The sequence below is a fragment of the Diaphorina citri genome, unplaced genomic scaffold (assembly GCF_000475195.1).
Source record: "Diaphorina citri unplaced genomic scaffold, Diaci psyllid genome assembly version 1.1 scaffold1652, whole genome shotgun sequence".
NCBI classification, from domain to species: Eukaryota; Metazoa; Arthropoda; class Insecta; order Hemiptera; family Psyllidae; genus Diaphorina; species Diaphorina citri.
Genome location: NW_007379078.1, coordinates 11,000 through 33,295, shown reverse-complemented (window position 1 = coordinate 33,295; position 22,296 = coordinate 11,000). Strand labels below are relative to the sequence as shown.

General features: G+C 38.5%; 4 protein-coding genes, 3 long non-coding RNA genes and 1 other non-coding gene across 9 annotated transcripts in view; 5 read left to right on the top strand and 3 right to left on the bottom strand.

Moving 5' to 3' along the window:
* The window catches only part of LOC103516743 (opsin-3-like), a gene marked incomplete at its 5' end in the record, with an annotated part of 19,088 nt that extends 16,019 nt beyond the window's left edge, over window positions 1-3,069 (top strand). The window contains 2 exons of the mRNA XM_008481731.1: window positions 1,089-1,190; window positions 2,445-3,069. Coding sequence (XP_008479953.1) covers window positions 1,089-1,190; window positions 2,445-2,556 — 214 coding nt within the window. The remainder of the gene's footprint in view (window positions 1-1,088; window positions 1,191-2,444) is intronic.
* Trnan-guu lies at window positions 1,913-1,986 on the top strand. The gene has a single exon. It is a non-coding gene; the product is annotated as a tRNA-Asn (tRNA).
* A 3,444-nt stretch (window positions 3,070-6,513) lies between the features above and the next one.
* Window positions 6,514-7,633, top strand: LOC113470536. The gene is made up of 2 exons (XR_003393566.1): window positions 6,514-6,817; window positions 6,993-7,633. It is a non-coding gene; the product is annotated as an uncharacterized LOC113470536 (long non-coding RNA).
* A 732-nt stretch (window positions 7,634-8,365) lies between these two features.
* On the top strand, window positions 8,366-10,535 carry LOC103516741 (isocitrate dehydrogenase [NAD] subunit gamma, mitochondrial-like). Of its 2 annotated transcripts, none has more exons than XM_026829050.1 (2): window positions 8,366-8,882; window positions 9,014-10,535. In XM_026829050.1, exons 1-2 carry the CDS (start codon window positions 8,646-8,648, stop codon window positions 9,926-9,928), a joined length of 1,152 nt encoding a protein of 383 aa, XP_026684851.1. In that variant the 5' UTR covers window positions 8,366-8,645; the 3' UTR covers window positions 9,929-10,535. The 2 variants fall into 2 exon arrangements, with proteins under 2 accessions (XP_026684851.1, XP_017302678.1); XM_017447189.2 differs by having other exon boundaries at window positions 8,366-8,973; window positions 9,105-10,535.
* Window positions 10,536-11,020: 485 nt separating this feature from the next.
* LOC113470537 lies at window positions 11,021-11,517 on the top strand. The gene is made up of 2 exons (XR_003393567.1): window positions 11,021-11,240; window positions 11,357-11,517. It is a non-coding gene; the product is annotated as an uncharacterized LOC113470537 (long non-coding RNA).
* A 3,107-nt stretch (window positions 11,518-14,624) lies between these two features.
* LOC103516740 lies at window positions 14,625-16,738 on the bottom strand. The gene is made up of 3 exons (XR_541777.2): window positions 16,688-16,738; window positions 16,203-16,399; window positions 14,625-14,844 (listed from the first exon to the last, which is right to left on the bottom strand). It is a non-coding gene; the product is annotated as an uncharacterized LOC103516740 (long non-coding RNA).
* A 1,546-nt stretch (window positions 16,739-18,284) lies between these two features.
* Window positions 18,285-19,155, bottom strand: LOC103516742 (stress-induced-phosphoprotein 1-like). The gene is made up of 2 exons (XM_026829049.1): window positions 18,978-19,155; window positions 18,285-18,534 (listed from the first exon to the last, which is right to left on the bottom strand). Exons 1-2 carry the CDS (start codon window positions 19,133-19,135, stop codon window positions 18,300-18,302), a joined length of 393 nt encoding a protein of 130 aa, XP_026684850.1. The 5' UTR covers window positions 19,136-19,155; the 3' UTR covers window positions 18,285-18,299.
* Window positions 19,156-20,176: 1,021 nt separating this feature from the next.
* On the bottom strand, window positions 20,177-21,866 carry LOC103516739 (trafficking protein particle complex subunit 10-like). The gene is made up of 2 exons (XM_008481726.3): window positions 21,723-21,866; window positions 20,177-21,035 (listed from the first exon to the last, which is right to left on the bottom strand). Exons 1-2 carry the CDS (start codon window positions 21,832-21,834, stop codon window positions 20,917-20,919), a joined length of 231 nt encoding a protein of 76 aa, XP_008479948.1. The 5' UTR covers window positions 21,835-21,866; the 3' UTR covers window positions 20,177-20,916.
* Between the last annotated feature and the right edge of the window lie 430 nt (window positions 21,867-22,296).

Here is a 22,296-nt window from a genome sequence, read left to right as displayed (position 1 = left end):
ACAATACTTCCCATTTAGGTGCTGGGTCAACACGAGAACACCAGAAAGTAACCCGTTGAAATATTTGCAATCGAAATACATATGAACGAATGCGAATTTTTGTCGATGGTGGGATTCGAACTCGGGATCTTCTGCATGGCAAGCAAGCGCGTTAGTACTGTTCTAACCGTGTGCCCGAACAATTCGAGTTCTAAGTATCAACTGGACCATTTTAAATTTAGTTTGTCTGTTCGTTCCGCGATGATTTTCGATTAGTTGGTCCAATGATGTTTTGATTACGATACATCGGATACTCGATATATCGAAGTTTAAAAACATCGATGTATCGAACATCGATGTTTTCGTCTCGATGTCCCAACCCTAGCTCTGACACAGACCACAAGCGTCCAATGTAGCAGTTATTTCATCGCTACGAAATAAAAACGGCGGTGAAACACTCATCTTTTTTTTTTTTAATTGATGAAATTGGGCAAACATGTTCAATACGAAAAGGAAATTTTCTCAATAAATTTTGGGTCCCATCCGAAATTTGGCATTCTGTAAACCCTCAGGGGAAGTTAAAACTTAAAAACAACTGGTCAACACCTTAACAACAATTACCCAAACAAAAAATATGTTTTCTTATAGGATTTAGGGGACCAATTGGTCCTAAACTTCTCTCTATCAACCGATAGGCACTTTACAATATGATTGTGATTATTACATGAGCGTCGTAATTGAAACTACAAGTTAGTGTTGGAGGCATCGCTCATTGCCTCCTCTGTATTTTCACTCTGGGTAGAACTTGGGTGGAACTTGGTTTTGAAAATTACCCACGTAGGTACAAAACTGAACATAATGTGACCGTGAGCAGGGCTAGGGTAGAAAATGCTGAATCTACTAGTCTGAAATACATAAGTCTCAAACCCGAGCCTAACGTTTATCTCTTGATGGTAAGTTTTATCTCTTGGGTCCTCTGATTTATTTTTGCCAAAAGGAAGATAACCTCTGACCTCTACTTTTTCTTTTTTTCTCCAGAAATGGGCCCTCGGATTTTTATTTACTTAAAGAGGAAGATAACCTCTGACCTCGTTTCCTCTATCTTCCAGAAACGTGATTACTCCCATGTTCGGTATGCTCCCGGCTGTGGCGGCTAAGATAGTGTCCTGTATCGATCCTTGGATCTACGCCATCAATCACCCGAGGTTCAGGTAAGCCACTGGATTCTTTAATGGCCGATCTTACCACTGAGAGCACAATGTCAAAGTCTTTTGTGAAGTTCCATATGAATTGAGATGAAATAATGGCTGATACTCTTCACTTGGATTGGTAGGGTTGGTTTTATTTGAAGACAGACATGTTTCGTCCACTGGGCATCATCATTGCACAAAATAAGTTTCCTATAGGTAAGTTTCCGTGTGAGAAGACCGATATAGGTCGGAAGATTTTACCCTCCCAACACTTTCCGTCTGTCTGATAGACCGCGAACCACGTTCTATCACACGGTCTGAACGTGAGTGGCTGGCATGATGAAAATAAATGCAGGTAGACAGGTACTCTTTACAGGTGCAACGATAGACCGCGAACCACGTTCTATCACACGGTCTGAACGTGAGTGGCTGGCATGATGAAAATAAATGCAGGTAGACAGGTACTCTGTAAGTCTGTACAGGTGCAATAAAGATGATAATAATAATCATCGTCATTCATAATTCGAGAGTGTCTCTCTCGTAAAAATAAAAGATAGACCGCGAACCACGTTCTATCACACGGTCTGAACGTGAGTGGCTGGCATGATGAAAATAAATGCAGGTAGACAGGTACTCTGTACAGGTGCAACAAAGATGATAATAATAATCATCGTCATTCATAATTCGTCTCTCTCGTAAAAATAAAGTAATAAATTTATCAATCTCGCCTCACCTTATCATCAGCCTCCGTGGCGCAACTGGTTAGCGCGTTCGGCTGTTAACCGAAAGGTTGGTGGTTCGAATCCACCCGGGGGCGAATTTTTTTCTACAATATTCATGTGCCAGCCTTGATAGCTTGAAAGGTATCGCACCTTGTCAGCCGAGTAAGGCCCGTTGCACACACACCGGTTTTGGACGACCGATTTTTTTACCGGTCGTCCAAATTCCAATAGTGAAGCACACGTCGGAATGGGGCCTTGCACACACGCCGACCGGTGATCGGTGCCGGTCACTATGCCAGCCTTGATAGCTTGAAAGGTATCGCACCTTGTCAGCCGAGTAAGGCCCGTTGCACACACACCGGTTTTGGACGACCGATTTTTTACCGGTCGTCCGAATTCCAATAGTGAAGCACACGTCGGAAGGGGCCTTGCACACACGCCAAAAGACTTGCGGTAGTCCGGTTCACAAGCCTCGTGCGATTCTGAAATATCCACCCCTATGGAAGTGTTCAAAATCTGAAATCCATTTAATTTTTTTCTTCTTTTTTTTCAGAGCTGAGTTGGCCAAACGATGTCCATGCCTGATCACAGATGAGAAGTCATCCAGTGATGCCCAATCCACGGGCACACACGCCACCGCGGCCACGGAGGAAACCGTGTCGTAATTTTGGGAACCCCTGAGATGCAAAGAGAAATTCGAGTCTGTACAGATTAAGCACCACCCCATCCGCAAAAGTCTTCTTAAATCTCTTTGGAGGACCTAAAAGGACTCTTTGGAGGACCTAATAGGACTCTTTGGAGGTTATTGGAGGTCATTCAATTATGAGGAACGCCTATAATAAGTTTTCTAGACCAATTTCAAAAATACGTATTCGGTTTTAGACGACCGTCCTCTAAATGGACTAAATGATTCCGATGGACCAAATTGTAATTTGTAGAAGGTTCTTTTAAGTTTGCTTCTAATTTCTTCTCATTATGCTGCCTCCAAGGGATTGAATTTGGCACTACCAGTATTGTACGGAGGTATCCTAAAGGTGTGTCCACACGTAGTCGACAGCTGTCGATCAATGTGAATCGACGTCGACCGACTATGAGTGGACACACCTTAAAGCAGCATCCATAATTGGAACAACCTCCAAGAACCTTTGATCTTCCTACTTTACATGAGTTCCAGTAGATGTCGAACACGCCACCGCGGCCACGGAGGAAACCGTGTCGTAATTTTGGGAACCCCTGAGATGCGAAGAGAAATCGGAGTCTGTACAGATTAAGCACCACCCCCATCCACAAAAGCCTTATGAAATCTCTTTGGAGGACGTAATAGGAGGACCCAAATAGGACTCTTTGGAGGACCTAAATAGGACTCTTTGGAGGACCTAAAAATGACTCTTTGGAGGTCATTGGAGATCATTCAGATATGAGGAACTAACGCCCACTTTTCTAGACCGTTTCCCCTAAATGATTTGACCTACCTATTATAAGTGCCTACCAAAATGTTATTTTATAAATAGATATGTTGCCCATGGACTAATTTGTGAAAGGTTCTTTTAAGTTTGCTTTTTAAGTTCTCCTAAGTATGCTGCCTCCAAGGGATTTGATTTTGGGACCATCAGTTTTGTACTGAGGTATCCAAAAGCAGCAAGGGTAGAAATCGTCCATAATTGGAACCGACTTCTCTTTTTACCTCCTCCCTAATCTTATGATCTTCCTTATTTTCAAGGGTTCCAGCCGATGTCTATCGCAATCTGTCATTTAAGTGTGGACGCACCTTAAGGTCCTCAAGAACACAGGCCCCACACTAGGTTCCAGTTAATTACTTTCCATTACCCTATGTTGTAAGTTTTAATAGAAATTGTTTGTGTCCGTTGTACCTATACGAAGTTCAAAATAAAGAACCCCATCTCTAGCCGTTTTGAATGCTTGTTTATTTTCCAAGTCCGTTGGTCCTTTATTATAAGAGGTTTTCTTCAAGGATTTAAAGAGAAAAAGGAGGAGAAGGGAGCGAAGGAGGAGAAGAGAAGAAGCGAACAATCGCAAGAGAATGTGAGAAGGGAAGAAAGTCAAGAGGGAGAGAATAGGGAGAAAAATGAGTTCAAAATAAAGAACCCCATCTCTAGCCGTTTTGAATGCTTGTTTATTTTCCAAGTCCGTTGGTCCTTTATTATAAGAGGTTTTCTTCGAGGATTTAAAGAGAAAAAAGGGAAGAAAGAGGAGAGAAGAGGAGAAGGGAGCGAAGGAGAAGAAGAAAGGAAAGAAGCAAAGGAAGAATTTGCGAAGAAGGCAAAGGGAGAAGCGAACAATCGCAAGAGGATGTGAGAAGGGAAGAAAGTCAAGAGGGAGAGAATAGGGAGAAAAATGAGGAAGGGCCGAGAGAAAAAATCCCTACCTTGTTTTCAGCTTAAATACCTTCTCAGCTTATTACTTTTCATTTTTTTCCCCCTCCATTTCCCTTCGCCCTTTCCGGTCATACAAAATATCGTCCCTTCTTTGGTCCCGGATTCGCGATACTAGTCATAGAATTTTAGGAATAAGAATGTAATCCAGATTTTGCGAGCCTAGTTAGCTTTAAGGGTATAGCACGTCTACCTTTAAACGCTAGGCCGCGGGTTCTATTCCCGCCCGGGGCGCCATACACTCATCAGGTCTAATCGCTTGATCAAATTTTCATCAGTGATCAGGTCTCTTTCGCCTGAGAGAATTGTAATAGCTGCCATTCACTATCAGTTACACCTGACAAGCACACCTGTTAATGTGTACCTGTCAGGTCTATTACCTGATAGTGTGTTTGTCTTCCGTGGCTCTCTCTACAATCAGCTTGGCGAGTTGCATCAGCTTTTGGGTCTCCACCTTGTTCGGATCTGTTGAATTGAAAGAAGACAGTTAAATACGAGACGTTAATTGCACAAGTATGGACCACTTAAGAGGTTTGATAGAGGGAACTGTAACAACGGAGATATTTTCGTCCCAAATTCAAAGAGAGGAGGACCGGATAGGAGAAAGTCAGGATTTCCGAGAGCGAGCCTTATCTGTTCAGGATAGAGTTCGCCCCCGCCGGGAATCAAACTCACTACCTCTTAAGGGGTTTGATAGAGGGAACTGTAACAACGGAGATATTTTCGTCCCAAATTCAAAGAGAGGAGGACCGGATAGGAGAAAGTCAGGATTTCCGAGAGCGAGCCTTATCTGTTCAGGATAGAGTTCGCCCCCGCCGGGAATCAAACTCACTCCCTTGTGCTTACAAGGCGAGCGAGCTACGCTTCGAAACTAACCAAACTAACTCCATACACAAAAAGCCAACTGCAAGGCTTAGGTGTAGGGGAAACAGCCCTAGAGGATGGGTTAAGCTTCTACGTATCTGAAGTCTCTAGCGCGCATACCCGGAGGAAGTCGAATATACACAAATAACACTCTTAAGAGGTTTGACAGAGGGAACTGTAACCTTAGCAATTATACGAGTAACTCTAAATCTCGTAGAGGGCGTGGGTTCAATCCCAGCCGAGGTATGGAATTTTATCCTCAATATAATTTGAGAATTTGATCACAATAATAGTAGTAGCCTACCGCTGGAGTAAAGGGACTTTTCAGTCCTATGCAAGCAGTATAAATGAGCACTATTATTATTATTATTACCTTGTGCTTACAGGGCAAGCGAGCTATGCTTCGAAACTAAACAAAAGTGTGTAAGAAGGTAAAACCGTAAAATGTTCGAGTATTGTATAAATAGAAATAAATTTTATTTGTCAGTCTTATTCATAAATAATAAACATAATAATATACCTAAGTAGATTAGTTCATAACGTAAATAATTAATAACTTTGTACACTAATATTATTTGGTTCAATCTATGGCACTTGGAAAATTTTGGTCTCTTCACCCACTAGAAAAGTTTCAGTGGGTGTCTTCATTCACTAAAAAAGGATTTAAAGTGATTGAAAAACTTTGGTCCTTAATGTTCCCTTTAAATTACAACCCGACACCAGCAATATGCTGAATGGGTTGCGAAAACTTTTCTTCATAATAGGTTTTCGGCAGTGAAAAGAATGCAATAATAATGGAGCTTTGTGTTCCCTCCTACTCCTCTCTCAGCGCTTAGGAAAACAGTAGAAAGAAAAACGAGTGCATGTTCCTGTTGAATGATGATCAACCTACTCATATCAATTCCTCGTACGGATCTCTATCGACACTTGACCTATCGTTTAGTAAGTTAATTTTGTTTTTAATTTATTTTTTTTTTTTTTTTTTTTTTTTTTTTCCTCACTCGAAAATATCTTCAAGAAGTAGGTATAGTACACTGATAGCTTAGAGATTTATAATATTTAGATGAATAGAATGCCTGACTTTTGTATTGAAACGGTACTAAACTCTTTGGTATTAGGGAGGTAACTCTGATCCCAGATCACAATGAAAATCTTGTAGATAATAGCAGAATTCAAGGTACGAAGAATAAAGCATACATTAAAAAAAAAAAAAAATCGCCAGGTATTAGGTACCTAGGTACGTACGTATTAGCCTTTTTTTCCAAATTTATAGATGTTTTATTTTACTATCAAGGTTTATAAAAACATTTTTAGCCTTTCTCATTGATACTCTCCCTGTCAAAATCAAATAGTCAGTTGATAACAAAAATTAAAAAAAAAAAAAAAAAAATCGCCAGGTATTAGGTAGGTACGTACGTATTAGCCTTTTCCAAATTTATAGATGTTTTATTTTACTATCAAGGTTTATAAAAACATTATTAGCCTTTCTCATCGATACTCTCCCTGTCAAAATCAAATAGTCAGTTGTCAGTTGATAGGTATTAGTATGAGACCTGTCAAAAACACGCAATAGGTTTTCGGCAGTGAAAAGAATGCAATAATAATGGAGCTTTGTGTTCCCTCCTACTCCTCTCTCAGCGCTTAGGAAAACAGTAGAAATGTAGTGTAGGTTGTAGAAGTACCTACCTATGCCAATACATAATGTAGTAAACTATGCCTATACGAGTATCTACATAATTCTGTTTCCGTATAATATTCTGTTCAATGTATTTTTCGCTAGATGTGCATGTGTACTCCCGTATTGTTATTTATAATTATAGGAAAACAGTAGAAATGTAGTGTAGGTTGTAGAAGTACCTACCTATGCCAATACATAATGTAGTAAACTATGCCAATATCTACATAATATAATTCTGTTTCCGTATTCTGTTCAATGTATTTTTCGCTAGATGTGCATGTGTACTCCCGTATTGTTATTTATAATTAATTTTATTGACGTTTTTACTTTTCTTTGAAACGAGAAACGATTTGTGAACAAGTCATAAGTTTTGAACAATAATATTTTTTATTTTGTTGCTATGTCTCACACATTGATTATTTTTAAACGTGGTTTCTATCTACCTTGGTATCTTGTCTTTACTGTTTAGATGAATATTTTGTTAAATGATACATTATATTATAAATTAGAATGTCTTAGCCAGTGGCGTAGCGTGTATGTATGGCGTGTATGGCGGCCATACAACTCAAAAGTTCACTCTAATGCCCATAAATATTAATGGTATGTACTGTGATGGGACTTGGTAGACCTGTGCATGAGCCCTACAAGGCCCTACACTTGAATTTAGACCACGCTACGCCACTGATTTTAAGGTTGTGTTATAATCGTCTCCCTCTATCCCTATCTTGTTAGAATATCTTGTTAGAACATAGGTACGTACAATCAGAAAATATAACTATACCGACTTAAAACTCTGAGCTCTGAGTACATATTTTTTTTTTTTTTTTTTTTTTTTTTTTTTTTTTTTTTTTTTTTTCTACTACCTACCTAATGGTTCACATGTCACAAAACTGTGGTATCTAAATGTTCACAAACTGTTACGTTACCGCTAGTGGTATGAACAGTAGACCGCTCAATAACTGATCTATGTGTATGGAAAGGCATTCTCTACCTTGATGTATATGACGTGACGGGGGGAAAAAACTCAAAGACTCTCTGGTTTACAAATGATTTTGTAGTTTTTGTAGCCATTAATTGCATGCGTCAGATTGCGCTCAGCAACCTACTACCTTCGAACGTTGCTGAATGAAGGTTTTCCTAAACTGATATGAGACAAAAGAAAGATCGCTGCGCCAAATTAAAAAAAAGGCTATTTGAAAAGTATGCCGCGCTGGTAACAACTTTGAGAAGCACCGATATACATAGGTGATGGGATAAATACTGATAAAGAAGAACACATTTGTCTAGAAATCTTCCTGATCGGAAAGCCCTTAGCCATAGATTTTTGATGAATTGGTGGATGTGATAAACTTCCCGTTGAAGCCGTTATAACAGGGAGGTTTGTCACATCCACCAAAATTTATCAACACCTGTACCATCTGGCAACGTTCCAAAGAAGTCCTCGTCCTACCGATATCCGCCTCTGGTTATTTGATCGTGTGAACGTACCTTTATGTTTGAGAAGATAGCCATATGTTCAGTCAGCTGATTTTAATTTTTAAAGTTTGTTTATTTTTTCAGAAAGGGCGAACAGGGAACTTTTGAAAACTTTCCAAGTTCTAAAGCTAGGGCTACGGGCTAGGGTTTCTGTTTTTTGTGCTTAATTTATCTGGAAACTGGAAAGTATTGATTTGTTATAAATAGGTCACCAAAGTTTTAATCCTGGATAGTGGTCGAGGCTTCTTCTATTGTGTCGTCACTATTGATCATCTGATTTATGAAGTAGAGCCTGAAAGAGGTTTGTTCATTTTCTACTAGACTCAAACTAATCTTCATCAAAATGGTAAGTCGAATGTGCAGCAACTTCTTAGCCGCCAGTAAGGTGTATGACAAGCAAAGCGTACGTACCATGGCTTTTGTGATGCCCAAGTTGAAGGAGGTTTACACCAAAGCCAAGTATGGAGGACGGAATGCTGTAACAATGTTACCCGGGGGTGGTATTGGTCCTGAACTAATGAGTTATGTCAAAGAAGTATTTAGATATGCTGGAGTCCCTGTGGACTTTGAAACTGTGCAGATTGATCCTAAGAGTGATAGCAATGATGATCTTGAGTATGCTATCACTTCAATTCGTAGAAATGGAGTTGCCATCAAGGGAAACATAGAAACTGGAAGCTTGGATTCCCTGTGGACTTTGAAACTGTGCAGATTGATCCTAAGAGTGATAGCAATGATGATCTTGAGTATGCTATCACTTCAATTCGTAGAAACGGAGTTGCCATCAAGGGAAACATAGAAACTGGAAGCTTGGACACAGAAGTTCTGTCAAGAAATGTTGCCATACGTAATGAATTAGATTTGTATGTGAATGTTATTAATTGTAAATCTTACCCAGGTGTACGATGTAGACAACAAGGAATAGATATTGTGATTGTCCGTCAGAATACAGAAGGAGAATATGCCATGTTGGAACATGAGAGTGTTGATGGAGTTGTGGAATCAATGAAGATTATCACTGCAGCCAATTCCTACAGGCTCTCCAAGTATGCTTTTGAGTATGCAAAGAAATTTGGAAGAAAGAAGGTGACAACTGTTCACAAGGCCAACATTATGAAAATTTCTGATGGTCTATTTCTTGAAATTAGTCGCAAGGTTGCCAAGGAGTATCCGGAAATTGAACACAATGATATGATCATTGATAACACATGCATGCAGCTAGTGTCCAATCCAAAACAATTTGATGTCATGGTCATGCCCAATCTGTATGGAGCCATTACATCAAATGTTATCTGTGGTCTTATTGGAGGAGCTGGCCTCATTTCTGGTAAAAACTATGGTGACCATTATGCAGTATTTGAACCTGGTACTCGAAATACTGGTACTGCTATTGCTGGAAAAAATATTGCAAATCCCATTGCTATGTTGAATGCTTCTGTTGATATGTTGGAACACTTGGGTCACATGAAACATGCAAGCATTATAAAACTTGCTATTGAAAAGACTATTAATGAGGACAAGATTCACACCCCAGACCTAGGAGGAACTGCCACTAGTATTGATGTAGTACAAAATATTATCAAGCTTGTGCAGACCAATGATCTCCGTCATCATGTAAATCTCTGATACGTTTCCATGGATGATCCTAAAGTACCTAGTACTAAGTAGGCATCCTGGATATATCAAAATATATACCACCAGTGCCTTATTAGTACCTATTTGTTGCTTTGTAAATTAATTTATTTCCTGATTGTTTAATTATTAATTTTATATTTATTAATGTTCTTGAAAAAATTTAAATTTGTTGTTATAATGAATGTAAAAATATTCTGATTGAACAGTGCTAGGCTAACATATTACTGGTAGATAGGTATAGATACTTGAAAGAAACTTATTAATTCAGTTGTAGAATATTCATGTTGTTCTAATTAAGTAATAATGTTATACTTATTCCTTTTCTTTTAATGTTGGTAATATTTCATTTTCATCAGTCCATCACTTACTTTCTTGTAAATTTTCATTTTTTATCTGGTAGGTAATCCTCAGTATTGAAATTGTGTGTTGGTAGGTTATTACTCTTTTTTTCCCCACCTTTTTTGCCATTTTAATTAGAGTGACAGAGGATTCTCCTGAAGGAGCTCTTCCTTTGGACATTTTGAAATCATTATACTCCATAGCACAATTTAAGTATTTTGTCAATAAAAATAAAGCTTAATATTTATAAAAATAAAAACTTCACTAGTTATTATTCCTTCACCAGTAGCAATCTGATTGGCTGATTTTCTGATCACTTAATTGGAGGATTAAACTAAAACGGAGTTTAAATTCGCTTTGTGTCCCCCAGCCAGTCAGTTAAATGAAAAACCAGTAGCAATCTGATTGGCTGATTTTCTGATCACTTAATTGGAGGATTAAACTAAAACGGAGTTTAAATTCGCTTTGTGTCCCCCAGTTAAATGAAAAAGTCTTCGTTACCTACTGATAAAGTACGGCACATTGCCTAATCACACGAATTGCAGGCACTCATAACATTTTGGTGAGGAAACATTTAGGTTCTTATTTCTTTCCTGTAGGAAAGAAAGTAGATACCTACTGTAATGAAATTTTCGATGGTCGGTTTTTAGTGCCTGGATAAATGAATAGTAATTAATAATGAAAATAAATTTTAAAAAAAGGTAAAGTAATGGTAACATGAAATGAAAACATAGGAAGTGTTTCTAATTAAAATAGAAAGAATTTATTAGTTTCCTAAATTTAAACGTGAGGTTTTTTTTAGCAATGAATACGTCTTGATTTCATTTATTTGCAAAATCAAGTTTTCATTAAATAAAAGTGAATCAAATTTAATTATTATACAGCACTTTTTATAAATACAAATAAAAAAAGTAAAAATTGCAGTAGATATTACAGAAGAAAAAAGATGAGCCCTGAACAACAGGTTAAAATTCTGAATCCTGGGTAAATTTCAAGCTGAATAGGCGTTTAAATACAAATAAAAAAAGTAAAAATTGCAGTAGATATTACAGAAGAAAAAAGATGAGCCCTGAACAACAGGTTAAAATTCTGAATCCTGCAGTACAGAAACTTCATTACTACGTGGGGTATGGAACCTTAGTAACCACATAAATTTCAAGCTGAATAGGCGTTTGATAAAAATAAAAGAAACCTTGACGTATACCGAGATGCTCAGAAAAATGAAGGCTAGAACTAAAAAAGAAAAAGACATGGGTACAACTCAATGACACCATTAGGTATACGTACATCAACAGTTTTTAAAAAAAAAAAAAAAAAAAAAAAAAAAAAAAAAAATACTTACGTTATAGAAATTGAAAAATGTAGAAGATAGGTACCTAAAAAACACGAAAAGAAAAAGAGGTATGTCATAGGAACATTAACCTTCAAATACCTATTTAATTACAAGTTCATCTATTCTTATATTTATTTATTTATATCATTATTATTTTACCTACTTATAGTCGGTACTTATTCCTTATTCTTGAACTCTTTTTTAAGCTAGCTAAATTCCTTTTTTTTTTTTTTAATCCAAGATCATAACGTACGAATAGAGCCTATACGTTATGCCAAGATTTTCAACTGTTGAACCTTCTGCATGTCAGAGAAAATCGTCTCATACCCACCTACCTATTTTTCTATGTATAGTTCATTAATTTTACTTTACATTATTCGAATACTTTCAATAGGATTTACCTACTTTGTACTCTGTTTTTTTTTTTATTATTATTATTATTATTATTATTTTTAATGAAAGTAGGTAGGTACCTACTCTTACTTGTAGTTAGTATCTATACAACCTATGTATTTTTACAAGAGTAGATATTTCCACTTTGAAGAAAATACCTAAAAGTAGTACTTAAGTATTCTTCCTCCTCCCCTTCTGTCTCCAAATTTAAATTACATCAAACTAGTAAATTTACAGGAACCTGTCTACTATCAGATACGTTCTATATTCTTGAATCCCTGACTCGTGACTTTTCACCTTATAAATTGTAGGTACGTCAAAGAACAATGGAGAAACAGACCCAGTAGAGGTACCTACTTGAATATTATACGTTCTAGGTCTGTAATATTGTATGTAGGGAGTACCTTGTCACTATTGAGGAGGTATTAACATAAGGTTAATAATACATAGTAAGATTGATAAAACGGTAGGTAAGAATAACCGTACAGCTATTTAACTCTTACCCTGTGGTGGAGATAGATAAGTGGCAGAGATAATTATGTTCAGTCACGAACGCTCATCTATCCAGAAAGATATCCTTTCTGTCAAACACCGTGGAAAAATAATTAATTGAAGGATAATTTCATTATAAGGAGATGTTTTATAATTGACCTTTGCTTGGGAAAAATATTTCCTGATGCCCTTGGGCGAGCTAAAGATAATTTACGCGTCAAATAAATATTGCGAGTATTTTTATATGTAAGTAGATGGATTTTTATATATTATATAGTTTTTTCAATTAGGGATAACCGAGTAAAAACTCTCGTTGATGAATTGTGGAATGTGAAGTATAAATATTTAAAGAAAGACCCCATATTGAAGGTGGAAATCAGTACCTACATAGCTATTATGTTGATTCTGGTAAATGACCTTAATAATAGTAATATCTATGTAGGTATAACCAATTTTGCCTGACTACAAAGAAAGATAAGTATAAGTGAACATTGAACAAAGGTAAATGTATTGTGGATATTGTGATGAAAAGAATAGGAAAGTTAGAATACATTTTTTGTATATCTAAAAATAAATAATTTAACATATTATGGCCAGGAAAACAAAATTTGTACCAAAATAAATATTTGGTTGAAAGAAAATTACATTATACACAATGAATTAAATATGAACAGTACATTAAATAATGAAAGAGACAATAGTATTAAAGAAAAATTGTTCAAAGATTATACATATCTAATAGATGAGGAAGTTGATAGCGTCCCCTGGAAACGGCTAATGCCGGCTAATTCTACCACATACCGCTAAACCAAAGACCTGCGAAGATACTGTGAATATACAATTAACTCTTTGTAAATATACATTTAACCTTTGTGAATATTAGCAGAATATTGGAAGAGGAGTATCTGACATGGTCATTGGTCAAAGCGGACACGGAAAGTAAAGTAAGTACCTGTGTATGTGGCCCGCGAAGTACCTGCCAATGTAGCATATGTGGTTTTAGCAATTTTTTTTAGACCTAAAGGAACCATAAATCGAGTGATAATCATTACTTTTTAACACTTCAAAAATAAGGGCCAGTCTAATGTGGCCCGCATACACATGGAAGTTGGAGATTCCTGGGTTATATCATACAGAAGTTCTCACGTATCAAACCACTTGGCAATCTTGGCATACCTTTCTATATTGGGAATCCTCTTGGACATCTTATCTCGTAGATATCTGGGCCCTATTCCACCAATAACTCCGCACTTTGTACTCCGTAGGGCCTGTTCCACGAAGAAATTGTATCCTACAGAAGTCTTAGTCTCACGTATCAAACCACTTGGTATACCTTTCTATATTGGGAATCATCTTATCTGAGTAGATATCTGGGCCCTATTTCACTAATAACTCCACACTCTGTATTTACTCTATATGAGTCCTGTTCCACGCAGAACTCCCCACTCCTCATTGTATCATACAAAAGTCATATTCTCACGTATCAAGCCACTTGGCATACCTTTCTATATTGGGAATCATCTTATCTCGTAGATATCTGGGCCCTATTCTACCAAGAAGTCCGCACATTGTACTCCGTAGGGCCTGTTCCACGGAGAACTCCGCACTCCTCCTTGTGATGAGACCTCAGCAGATACAGTTCAGATCCAACCTCTGTGGTTGGGTGGAAGAGCTCCTTTTGGAGAATCCTGCCACACTAATGTCCGATCTTACCACAGTCAGTTTTCAGTGTAAATCAAATGTGTGACGTTAAAGGAAACCCTTGACACGGTGTTGTTGTTGTTGTTGTAGCGGCTTTAGCTTTCGCCGAATGGCGATAGCAGAATAAAGAAAAGATATCTTCTTGTATCTGCTATACTCCGGGGTGATGTTTGACAGAAGGAACTGTAACTGCTATGGTCTTATCGTCCCGAAATCGAAGAGAGAAGGAAGACAGGATAGGAGAAACTTAGTACCTACCTACCTACCTAATATACCTACTGTAAGTATGTAGGTGCCAATTATTTATAGATAATACAATGGAGGAGTTGCAAATGGGTAAAAATTATGAATAAATGGTTGATTCCTATGTAAAAAGTTGGGAAAAATCCAAATATGAGGTCAAAACTTCGCTGGTTAGGGTTAGCTGTTCTCCTCCCTGTTTATAGTCCCACAGCCAGACGCTAGTCTTCTCTCTGTTTAACGCCCCCTAGCCAGACATCCCTTGACACGGTGTCAACTCCCAGTGGTAAGATCGGCCATTAATAAAGCCATTGGAAAAACGCTTACCTGGAGTTCTGTAAGGAGTTCATGATGAATTCTTTGGCATGCACGTTGAGTTTGTTATTAGCCGGGCCGTCTGATCTGACATCTGTGGGATAATGGAGAAGTCGAAATCATTGTACGTGACTTGGGCCCAATCGGACCTCCAAAACCCCCGAAGAAGCTCTTTTTTTTATTTATGCAAGCACGCTAGCGGAGGAGCAGAAAGAACTGCGCAGAAACGTATGCGCACAAACACATTAATGCGTTGCCTGCAAGGGAGCTATGCTCGGGACATTTGATGTGACGTCATCGCCTACGGGAGCGTATGCCGTGACGTCAAAGTTCAGGATTTACCGGCATTTTTTTAATCGATTTATCTCGGTATCTAGTAGTCGTAGAAGAAAAAGAAAAATTCCGTTGGTCCTCATTTTTTCTGCTCTATGACTTTGAAACATGACCCAAGTAAGCGCAACTGATCTATTATTGATTCAGTACTGTAGCTTAAGGACTATTAATATTCAATATCTATGCATCTATGAAATAAATCTAATACCTACTTCTTTGAACCGGGATTTACTTAACAAAACAGTTGCTCTATGCTGTGACACTACATCTAGTAACTTGGGTAGGTTAAAAGGCGCTGTTGTACTAATAGAACAAATGATAGATAAAGACTTGCTATATCTTCCATGTAGACATCACATTTTGGAGCTGGTATTATGGGCAGCTTTTGAAATAAAAATACCTGCTTAAACAGGACCCCCGGGCGGGAATCGAACCCGCGGCCTAGCGCTTACAAGGCAGACGCACTACCAACTAAGCTAAGTAGGCTGGCAAGCCCTTTTTTTTATTTATTTTATCTTTTGCTTTCTCATACATAATTCCCGGACGGTTTTTGTTGGATTTGGATAAAATTTAGAGACATTTTGGCAAAGAATATGTAAAGGCAGTTTGCTGATTCAATTTGGGCCGGAACCGGGTCCTTGGGGAAGTCACAAACAGGTCCTCTTTCTGAGTTTTACAAATCAGGTAACCACTAGTTCATTGTTACTATTGGTAGTTTCTAGTTTATCTTCTTGTTTTAACAGTTGTTTTAAGTCCTGTATTGCATACTGCTAACGCACTCTGTGAGATGTTTCATCAAACTTCTACAAAAGTGAATCGTATTGAAGAACTAAAAGTAAGGCCGGGTTCTACAGTCCAATTTTAAAGTGTTTAGTAAAATCTCTGTGCATGTTCCTATAGTTTTATAGTTTATACTTTTCGGGCTAGTCTCCATCTCCAAGCATTCTCAAGCCGTGTTCGAACATTGTCAACCGGCCCGTCCATCGATCAGAAAAACTTCGAGGCAGTGTGGACGGTTCATTGGACATCGATTTGACGGCCGGTCGACTATGTTCGGACACACCTTCAGAGGTCAAGCAAATACCCCAAGCTGGTTATATCCCCTACCACTCTACTTACTTGGCGGTCTGTAGATTTCCAACGTGGGTTGCTTCCCTCGTCCCGGCATGGTGGCTGAGAGGTCCTGGGTTCGAACCCCAATCTAGTTGTGTCTGGCAGATAGAGTTTGTTTGAAGGTCCTCGGTTTTTTTCACAAAGATGTCTTCTCCGTGCACCTGAGGTGGGAGGGTAGCTGGGTAGTTCCTTACTCACACAACCTGTAGAAAATAATAAATAATACAGGTCGTTTCTAAAAGGCGGGGTGCACACAGGAACAACTTGTCGTGAGGGTAAGAGGTCGCAAATTTTTTAGAGGAGTTTAACGTCTCTAATATACGAATATTCAACTACTGAGGTTTTTAGTGCATTCGGCGACAAACTATCTCTGCTCACCCAGCCTGAGTGGGGCTGGGAAAAGCCAGTAGTGCACGAACTATTCCGGGTAGTAACCACGGACGGGTGATAAAGCGAATGGCTACTTTCGAAAAAATTGTCACCAAAAATACCTATTATTTTTGCATATTGTCAGCAGACCAATGTACTTCAATGTACTTCTGTCCCCGCTTTCGATTTGTTCCTAGACGGACTGAATACAAAACAAACACTGATGATTGGATAGTTGGATACATACACTCCTCGTAACATCACTGGCTACATTGCTAATGAATGACTCAGAACGCGAAATATGTTTAACTCTCAAGATACGACGGAAAGTTAACCCTTTAAGGCTTCCCTAGGAAGCGGAATCTCAAGATACGACGCAGAATGAACCCTTTGAGGCATTTCGCAGAAGCGGAACCGAGCTACTTTTAGTATAGCGCGGAATCGTACGCTTCCCATGATGCCGGCCTCCTGAAAATCTAAAGCTGTGAAAATGATACAGACCTTTAACACTGGAGTCGCGAGACTTACAGAGCCAACAGAGAAAAAGGACAGGATATGAGAAAGCTAGCCTTTCCGAGAACTAACCTCACCTGTTTTGGATAAAGTTCATCCTGGGGGAGGGAATCAAACCCGCGATCTAGCACTTACAAGGCACGCTACCTTCTAAGGCTAAAAACAGAGTGGATCGGAGAGCGCATTGAGCACTTAGAGGGAAGTGACGAGAAGGATGCGACGAATTGAAACCGCACAGAGATTAGAGCTGAGAGCAAAAAAGCCCTTAGCTCCTCCACCCCACTCTGTTTTTAAAATAAGCTGACTAGACTGACACAATGTGACACATGAAACATTTGAGAACCACTGCTATAAACAATGATTAAGTCACTATAGTCTGATGAGCGTAGGATGGTGGTTCATTGGTGCATTCCGCTATAGTGCGACATTAGAACTATACATAATAATAGAGCTATAGGTACTGTCGCGGATATGGAAGGTCCCCATATGAGGCCCTCTCAGGGGCGATCGTTCACAGCTCCCGACCCCGGGGCTTACTCCAACAATGACTATAAATGGTGCTTTATTTTGATTGTTAAACCTTCTGCATGTCAGAGAAAATCGTCTCATACCCACCTACCTATTTTCTATGTATAGTTCATTAATTTTACTTTACTTAATTATTTTTACAAAGACAGTCCCTTCTCTCTAAAATGAATCAAACTCTAATTTTATGAATGAAATGAATAGTGCTAATGATAATGCTAACCCATTCATCTAGCTAGCCAGGTACCGACGTACCTACCTATCTACTCCACTTCGAAAGGCACCTAAATCTAAAGAAGAACAAACAATTTGTAAGTAGGTACAGTTCTTTCGTTTAGCGTTAGCCCTTTATGTACGCGCTCAATAAATAATCCTAAATATACCAATAAGTAGGTACCAACCTTACCTACCTACTCTTGGTGTAATGGAGGAATGAAAGGTAATATAAAATAAAATTAATTATTACTGGATATTTTCAATTTGTAGACTGAATGAAAAAGGATCCAAATAACAAGGAACACATTTGAATAGGTACCTACACCAGAGAGGCTTGCACTGCACAGGCCAGGTCACTTCAGTGACCATACATCTGTGTGTTGCAAATAATGCCCATTGTGTTTTAAACCAAGACACCAAGTCCAACTTTGTTTTTCCAATTTATACTACCTACATACCTTTTATTTTAATATTTGGGAGCTAAAAAGAGACTGGTAAAACCCTCTCACTTACACTTCTTTGTTCATCTGTGAGATTTTTATCTTCAGGCTCGGCAGGCTTCTTGGCAGGTGGAGGGGATGGAGCTTTCTTAGGTGATGGTGGCTGAGGGTCCACATCCATCTCTTCAGCATCACCATCTCCCATGGTGCTAGACATATTCACACCAAGGAGAACACTGAGTGTTGTCATCATACGAGGATCCTTCAGCTTTGTTCTGAAATCAAATGAAACATTGACTTCATCAAAATAAATATATTGAGTGAGATATACAATGGGTGTGGTTGATAGCAGATTTCATCACCAAACCATTGCTGATGAAATCATTATTTTGGCAGCTTGGCCAAGTTTATCAAGAATTAAAAAACAGCAACAAGTAAGTAAACATTCTGGTAAATGAGTGGGTACCTACCTAATTTTTACTTTGAAGTTTGGAATGGATACATTCGTATGTACCTAAGTGGGTATGTACCTATACGTTACGTATAGGTACCTACCCATCTAATAATAATTCTCGAAACGTAAGACTTTGCAGAGAATAAACAGAAAAAAAAACTCAAATGAATGACAAGAACAATAATTTCAACATAATTAGAGTGCCTTGTGAAAAAAAAGAGAGGCCATTAGTAGAACAACTAAATTGAATGAATGTACACTTACGTCATGAGAGATGGATCTTTTTGAATTTCTTTTATCATTTGGACATACGAGGGATCACTAAGGAATGGTTTGGTTCTTGGGTCTAACTGCAACTGTACAAAGATATTAGGGTCAGAGAACAAATTTGCAAATGGATCTCCTCTATTCATATCATTCATTTCTTGATTTCGTACATCCTTGTTAGCCCTTTATGTACGCGCTCAATAAATAATCCTAAATATACCAATAAGTAGGTACCAACCTTACCTACCTACTCTTGGTGTAATGGGGGAATTTGTGATACCTATTGGTAGTAAATGAGTAGGTACCTAACTAATTTTTACTTTGAAGTTTGGAATGGATACATTCGTAAATTCGTATCTACCTAAGTGGGTATGTACCTATACGTATACCTATGTTGCAAATAATGCCCATTGTGTTTTAAACCAAGACACCAAGTCCAACTTTGTTTTTCCAATTTATACTACCTACATACCTTTTATTCTAATATTTGGGAGCTAAAAAGAGACTGGTAAAACCATCTCACTTACACTTCTTTGTTCATCTGTGAGATTTTTATCTTCAGGCTCGGCAGGCTTCTTGGCAGGTGGAGGGGATGGAGCTTTCTTAGGTGATGGTGGCTGAGGGTCCACATCCATCTCTTCAGCATCACCATCTCCCATGGTGCTAGACATATTCACACCAAGGAGAACACTGAGTGTCGTCATCATACGAGGATCCTTCAGCTTTGTTCTGAAATCAAATGAAACATTGATTTCATCAAAATAAATATATTGAGTGAGATATACAATGGGTGTGGTTGATAGCAGATTTCATCACCAAACCATTGCTGATGAAATCATTATTTTAGCAGCTTGGCCAAGTTTATCAAGAATTAAAAAACAGCAACAAGTAAGTAAACATTCTAAACCAGTTGGCCTCAAAGCGATCACTCTAAAGCTGATTGAGAGGCCGACGACAAACGCCGACCCCATCTGAACATGGGAAAGGGCGAACAAGAAGGAGGAGAAAGGGTCGTTTATAAACGCGGACTTACGGAATGGTCAATCTTGGTATTGTCCTTCTGATGAGGCAGCTCAGCTATCATGATGACAACTCAAAAGTTCACTCTAATGCCCATAAATATTAATGGCATGTACTGTGATGGGACTTGGTAGACCTGTGCATGAGCCCAACACGTCCTACACTTGAATTTAGACCACGCTACGCCACTGGATTATACATATCTAATAGATGAGGAAGTTGATAACTTAACTTTGACGATAGGGTCCTCTGACCTCAGCTGAATAGGGTAGAAAGTAATATTTGTATCTGTAAAGAAAACAGTAACAGATATGATCAGTTGATCGGTAACTACCGCAAACCAACCTGCGTAGCTCAGTAGGTAACTAGACTTGCACGCCGGAGGTCCCGGGTTCATACCTACGGATTGAAGTTATATATTTAGCTTTACACTTTTCCTGGAGACTAAAAACCAAACTTTTTTTTTACTATCGATTATTCTGACTGTAAATAAAACTAATGACTTGCTTATTAAAATAGTTAATCTTTCCCGATGACGGAGGACATGGAAAAACGCTGTCGAAAAAGTTTAGAATGAGATATAGCACTCGAAATAGAGCGAAAGTAAAAAGGAAGAAATATTAAAAATGACTGTGTTCGGATTATCTTCTCAAACAAAGCAAACAATTTTATTTAGTTGATTTAACTACACTGATTTAACTTTACTCTTGTTCATATATCCACCACAGGCAAAAGAACCTCAAAGATTAAAAAAATACTTTTTACTTTCTATTACCGTTATGGTAATCAGGTAAAAATCAGGTAATCAGAAAGTATTGCAATCAGTTCAAATTTTATTTATTTTTTTTCCACCAAATCTCGACCAATTCAGCTGAAAATAAAATCTTTAACAAACTCGACTGCTGTTTCGCCGTCTCTAAAGCTCATTATTTGCTGATGGCACAATCACATGGACTTGACTGGCTTTGCTTTTGTTGTAGACTTCACCCGGGCTGAACACTTCAGACCTGGCCTGAGTACGTTGACCCCGGAAGCCTGCGAAATATAAAAAGAATATTTAGGACACGGTTGGTCCAGTGGTAAAGCGCTTCTCATGCAGAAAGTCCCGGGTTCGATTCCCGGTATTGCTGTTTCATCACTAAGGAATAAATAAAGGCTGTGAAACACATCTTTTCTCAACTGAATAAGAAATAGCGGATTGAATGGATTAATGAGGCCATCTTTCTTTTAGACGTTTAAAGTCACTATACAACCGCTAAATAATAATAATAGTGCTTATTTATACTGCTCGCATAGGACTGAAAAGTCCCTTTACTCCAGCAGTAGGCTACTACTATTATTGTGGTCAAATTCCCAAATTATATTGAGGATAAAATTCCATACCTCGTCTGGGATTGAACCCACGCCCTCCTGTTTACCAGGCGAGCGTCTCGACCACTACACCACCGAGGCAGGTCTTTAGTGACGGAGGTTTTATCCTCCTAGTCACATTGACCTCACCCTGCCTGGGGTGGGGCTGGGAGAAACCAGCAGCATGCGATTGCCCAGACGGGCACCCATCCGGAAATTAACCACGCGCAACGTTGTTTAACTTCAGTGATCCAAAGGGAATTGGTGCATTCAACTTGCTGTCGCCGCTGGCTGATTCCTACATTTAGGCTGATTCTGAGGACGAGCATATTTGAATAGACAGCCCTGCCACTAGCCATGTAGATAACTTACCTTTGGAAGGAGGAAAGTACTTGGATATTTTCACCACAGGTATGGGAAGGTGTCCATTGACCAACGGCATTACATCCAAACTAATGGAAGCTTTCTTTGTCGTCTCATCCATGGCAATGTGATCTGAAATATGAATTGGTAAACATCAGTGGTAAACGCGTTGGACTTTGGATCTGGAGGTAGCAATTTTTTTTAGACCTAAAGGAACCATAAATCGAGTGATAATCATTACTTTTTAACACTTCAAAAATAAGGGCCAGTCTAATGTACATGCTTTAAGGTAGTAAAAAAGGCCGTTTCCCAGAGTTCACCTGTGAGATAAGTACAGACACTTTATTTAGTAATATTTTAATGAAGTACTTGGTACAAAAAGTTTAGGTAGGTACCGTGTGGTCCAAAAAAAACTAGCGGTCGACCGGTAGAGCCCAAGCCCTTGAGTGGTAACTTACCTTGTCAGCCATGGGAAAGATACCTTCACAATCAATCTAACGATGAAAAGCACAAAATGGTAGAGTTGAGTTGAAAATGAGAATAACTGGTAGCTTGTATTTTATTTATTAAAATTAAATAAATT

Bases quoted from the DNA above. Each gene is read 5' to 3' on its own strand.
- LOC103516742 (XM_026829049.1), bottom strand. From the start codon at position 19,135: ATGAATGATATGAATAGAGGAGATCCATTTGCAAATTTGTTCTCTGAC. The intron at 18,535-18,977 runs GTAAGTGTACAT...ATTTGATTTCAG, and splicing joins AAAGATCCATCTCTCATGAC to AACAAAGCTGAAGGATCCTC.
- LOC103516741 (XM_026829050.1), top strand. From the start codon at position 8,646: ATGGTAAGTCGAATGTGCAGCAACTTCTTAGCCGCCAGTAAGGTGTAT. The intron at 8,883-9,013 runs ATTGATCCTAAG...GAAACTGTGCAG, and splicing joins TGGACTTTGAAACTGTGCAG to ATTGATCCTAAGAGTGATAG.
- LOC103516739 (XM_008481726.3), bottom strand. From the start codon at position 21,834: ATGGATGAGACGACAAAGAAAGCTTCCATTAGTTTGGATGTAATGCCG. The intron at 21,036-21,722 runs GTAAGTTATCTA...TATATTTCGCAG, and splicing joins GTACTTTCCTCCTTCCAAAG to GCTTCCGGGGTCAACGTACT.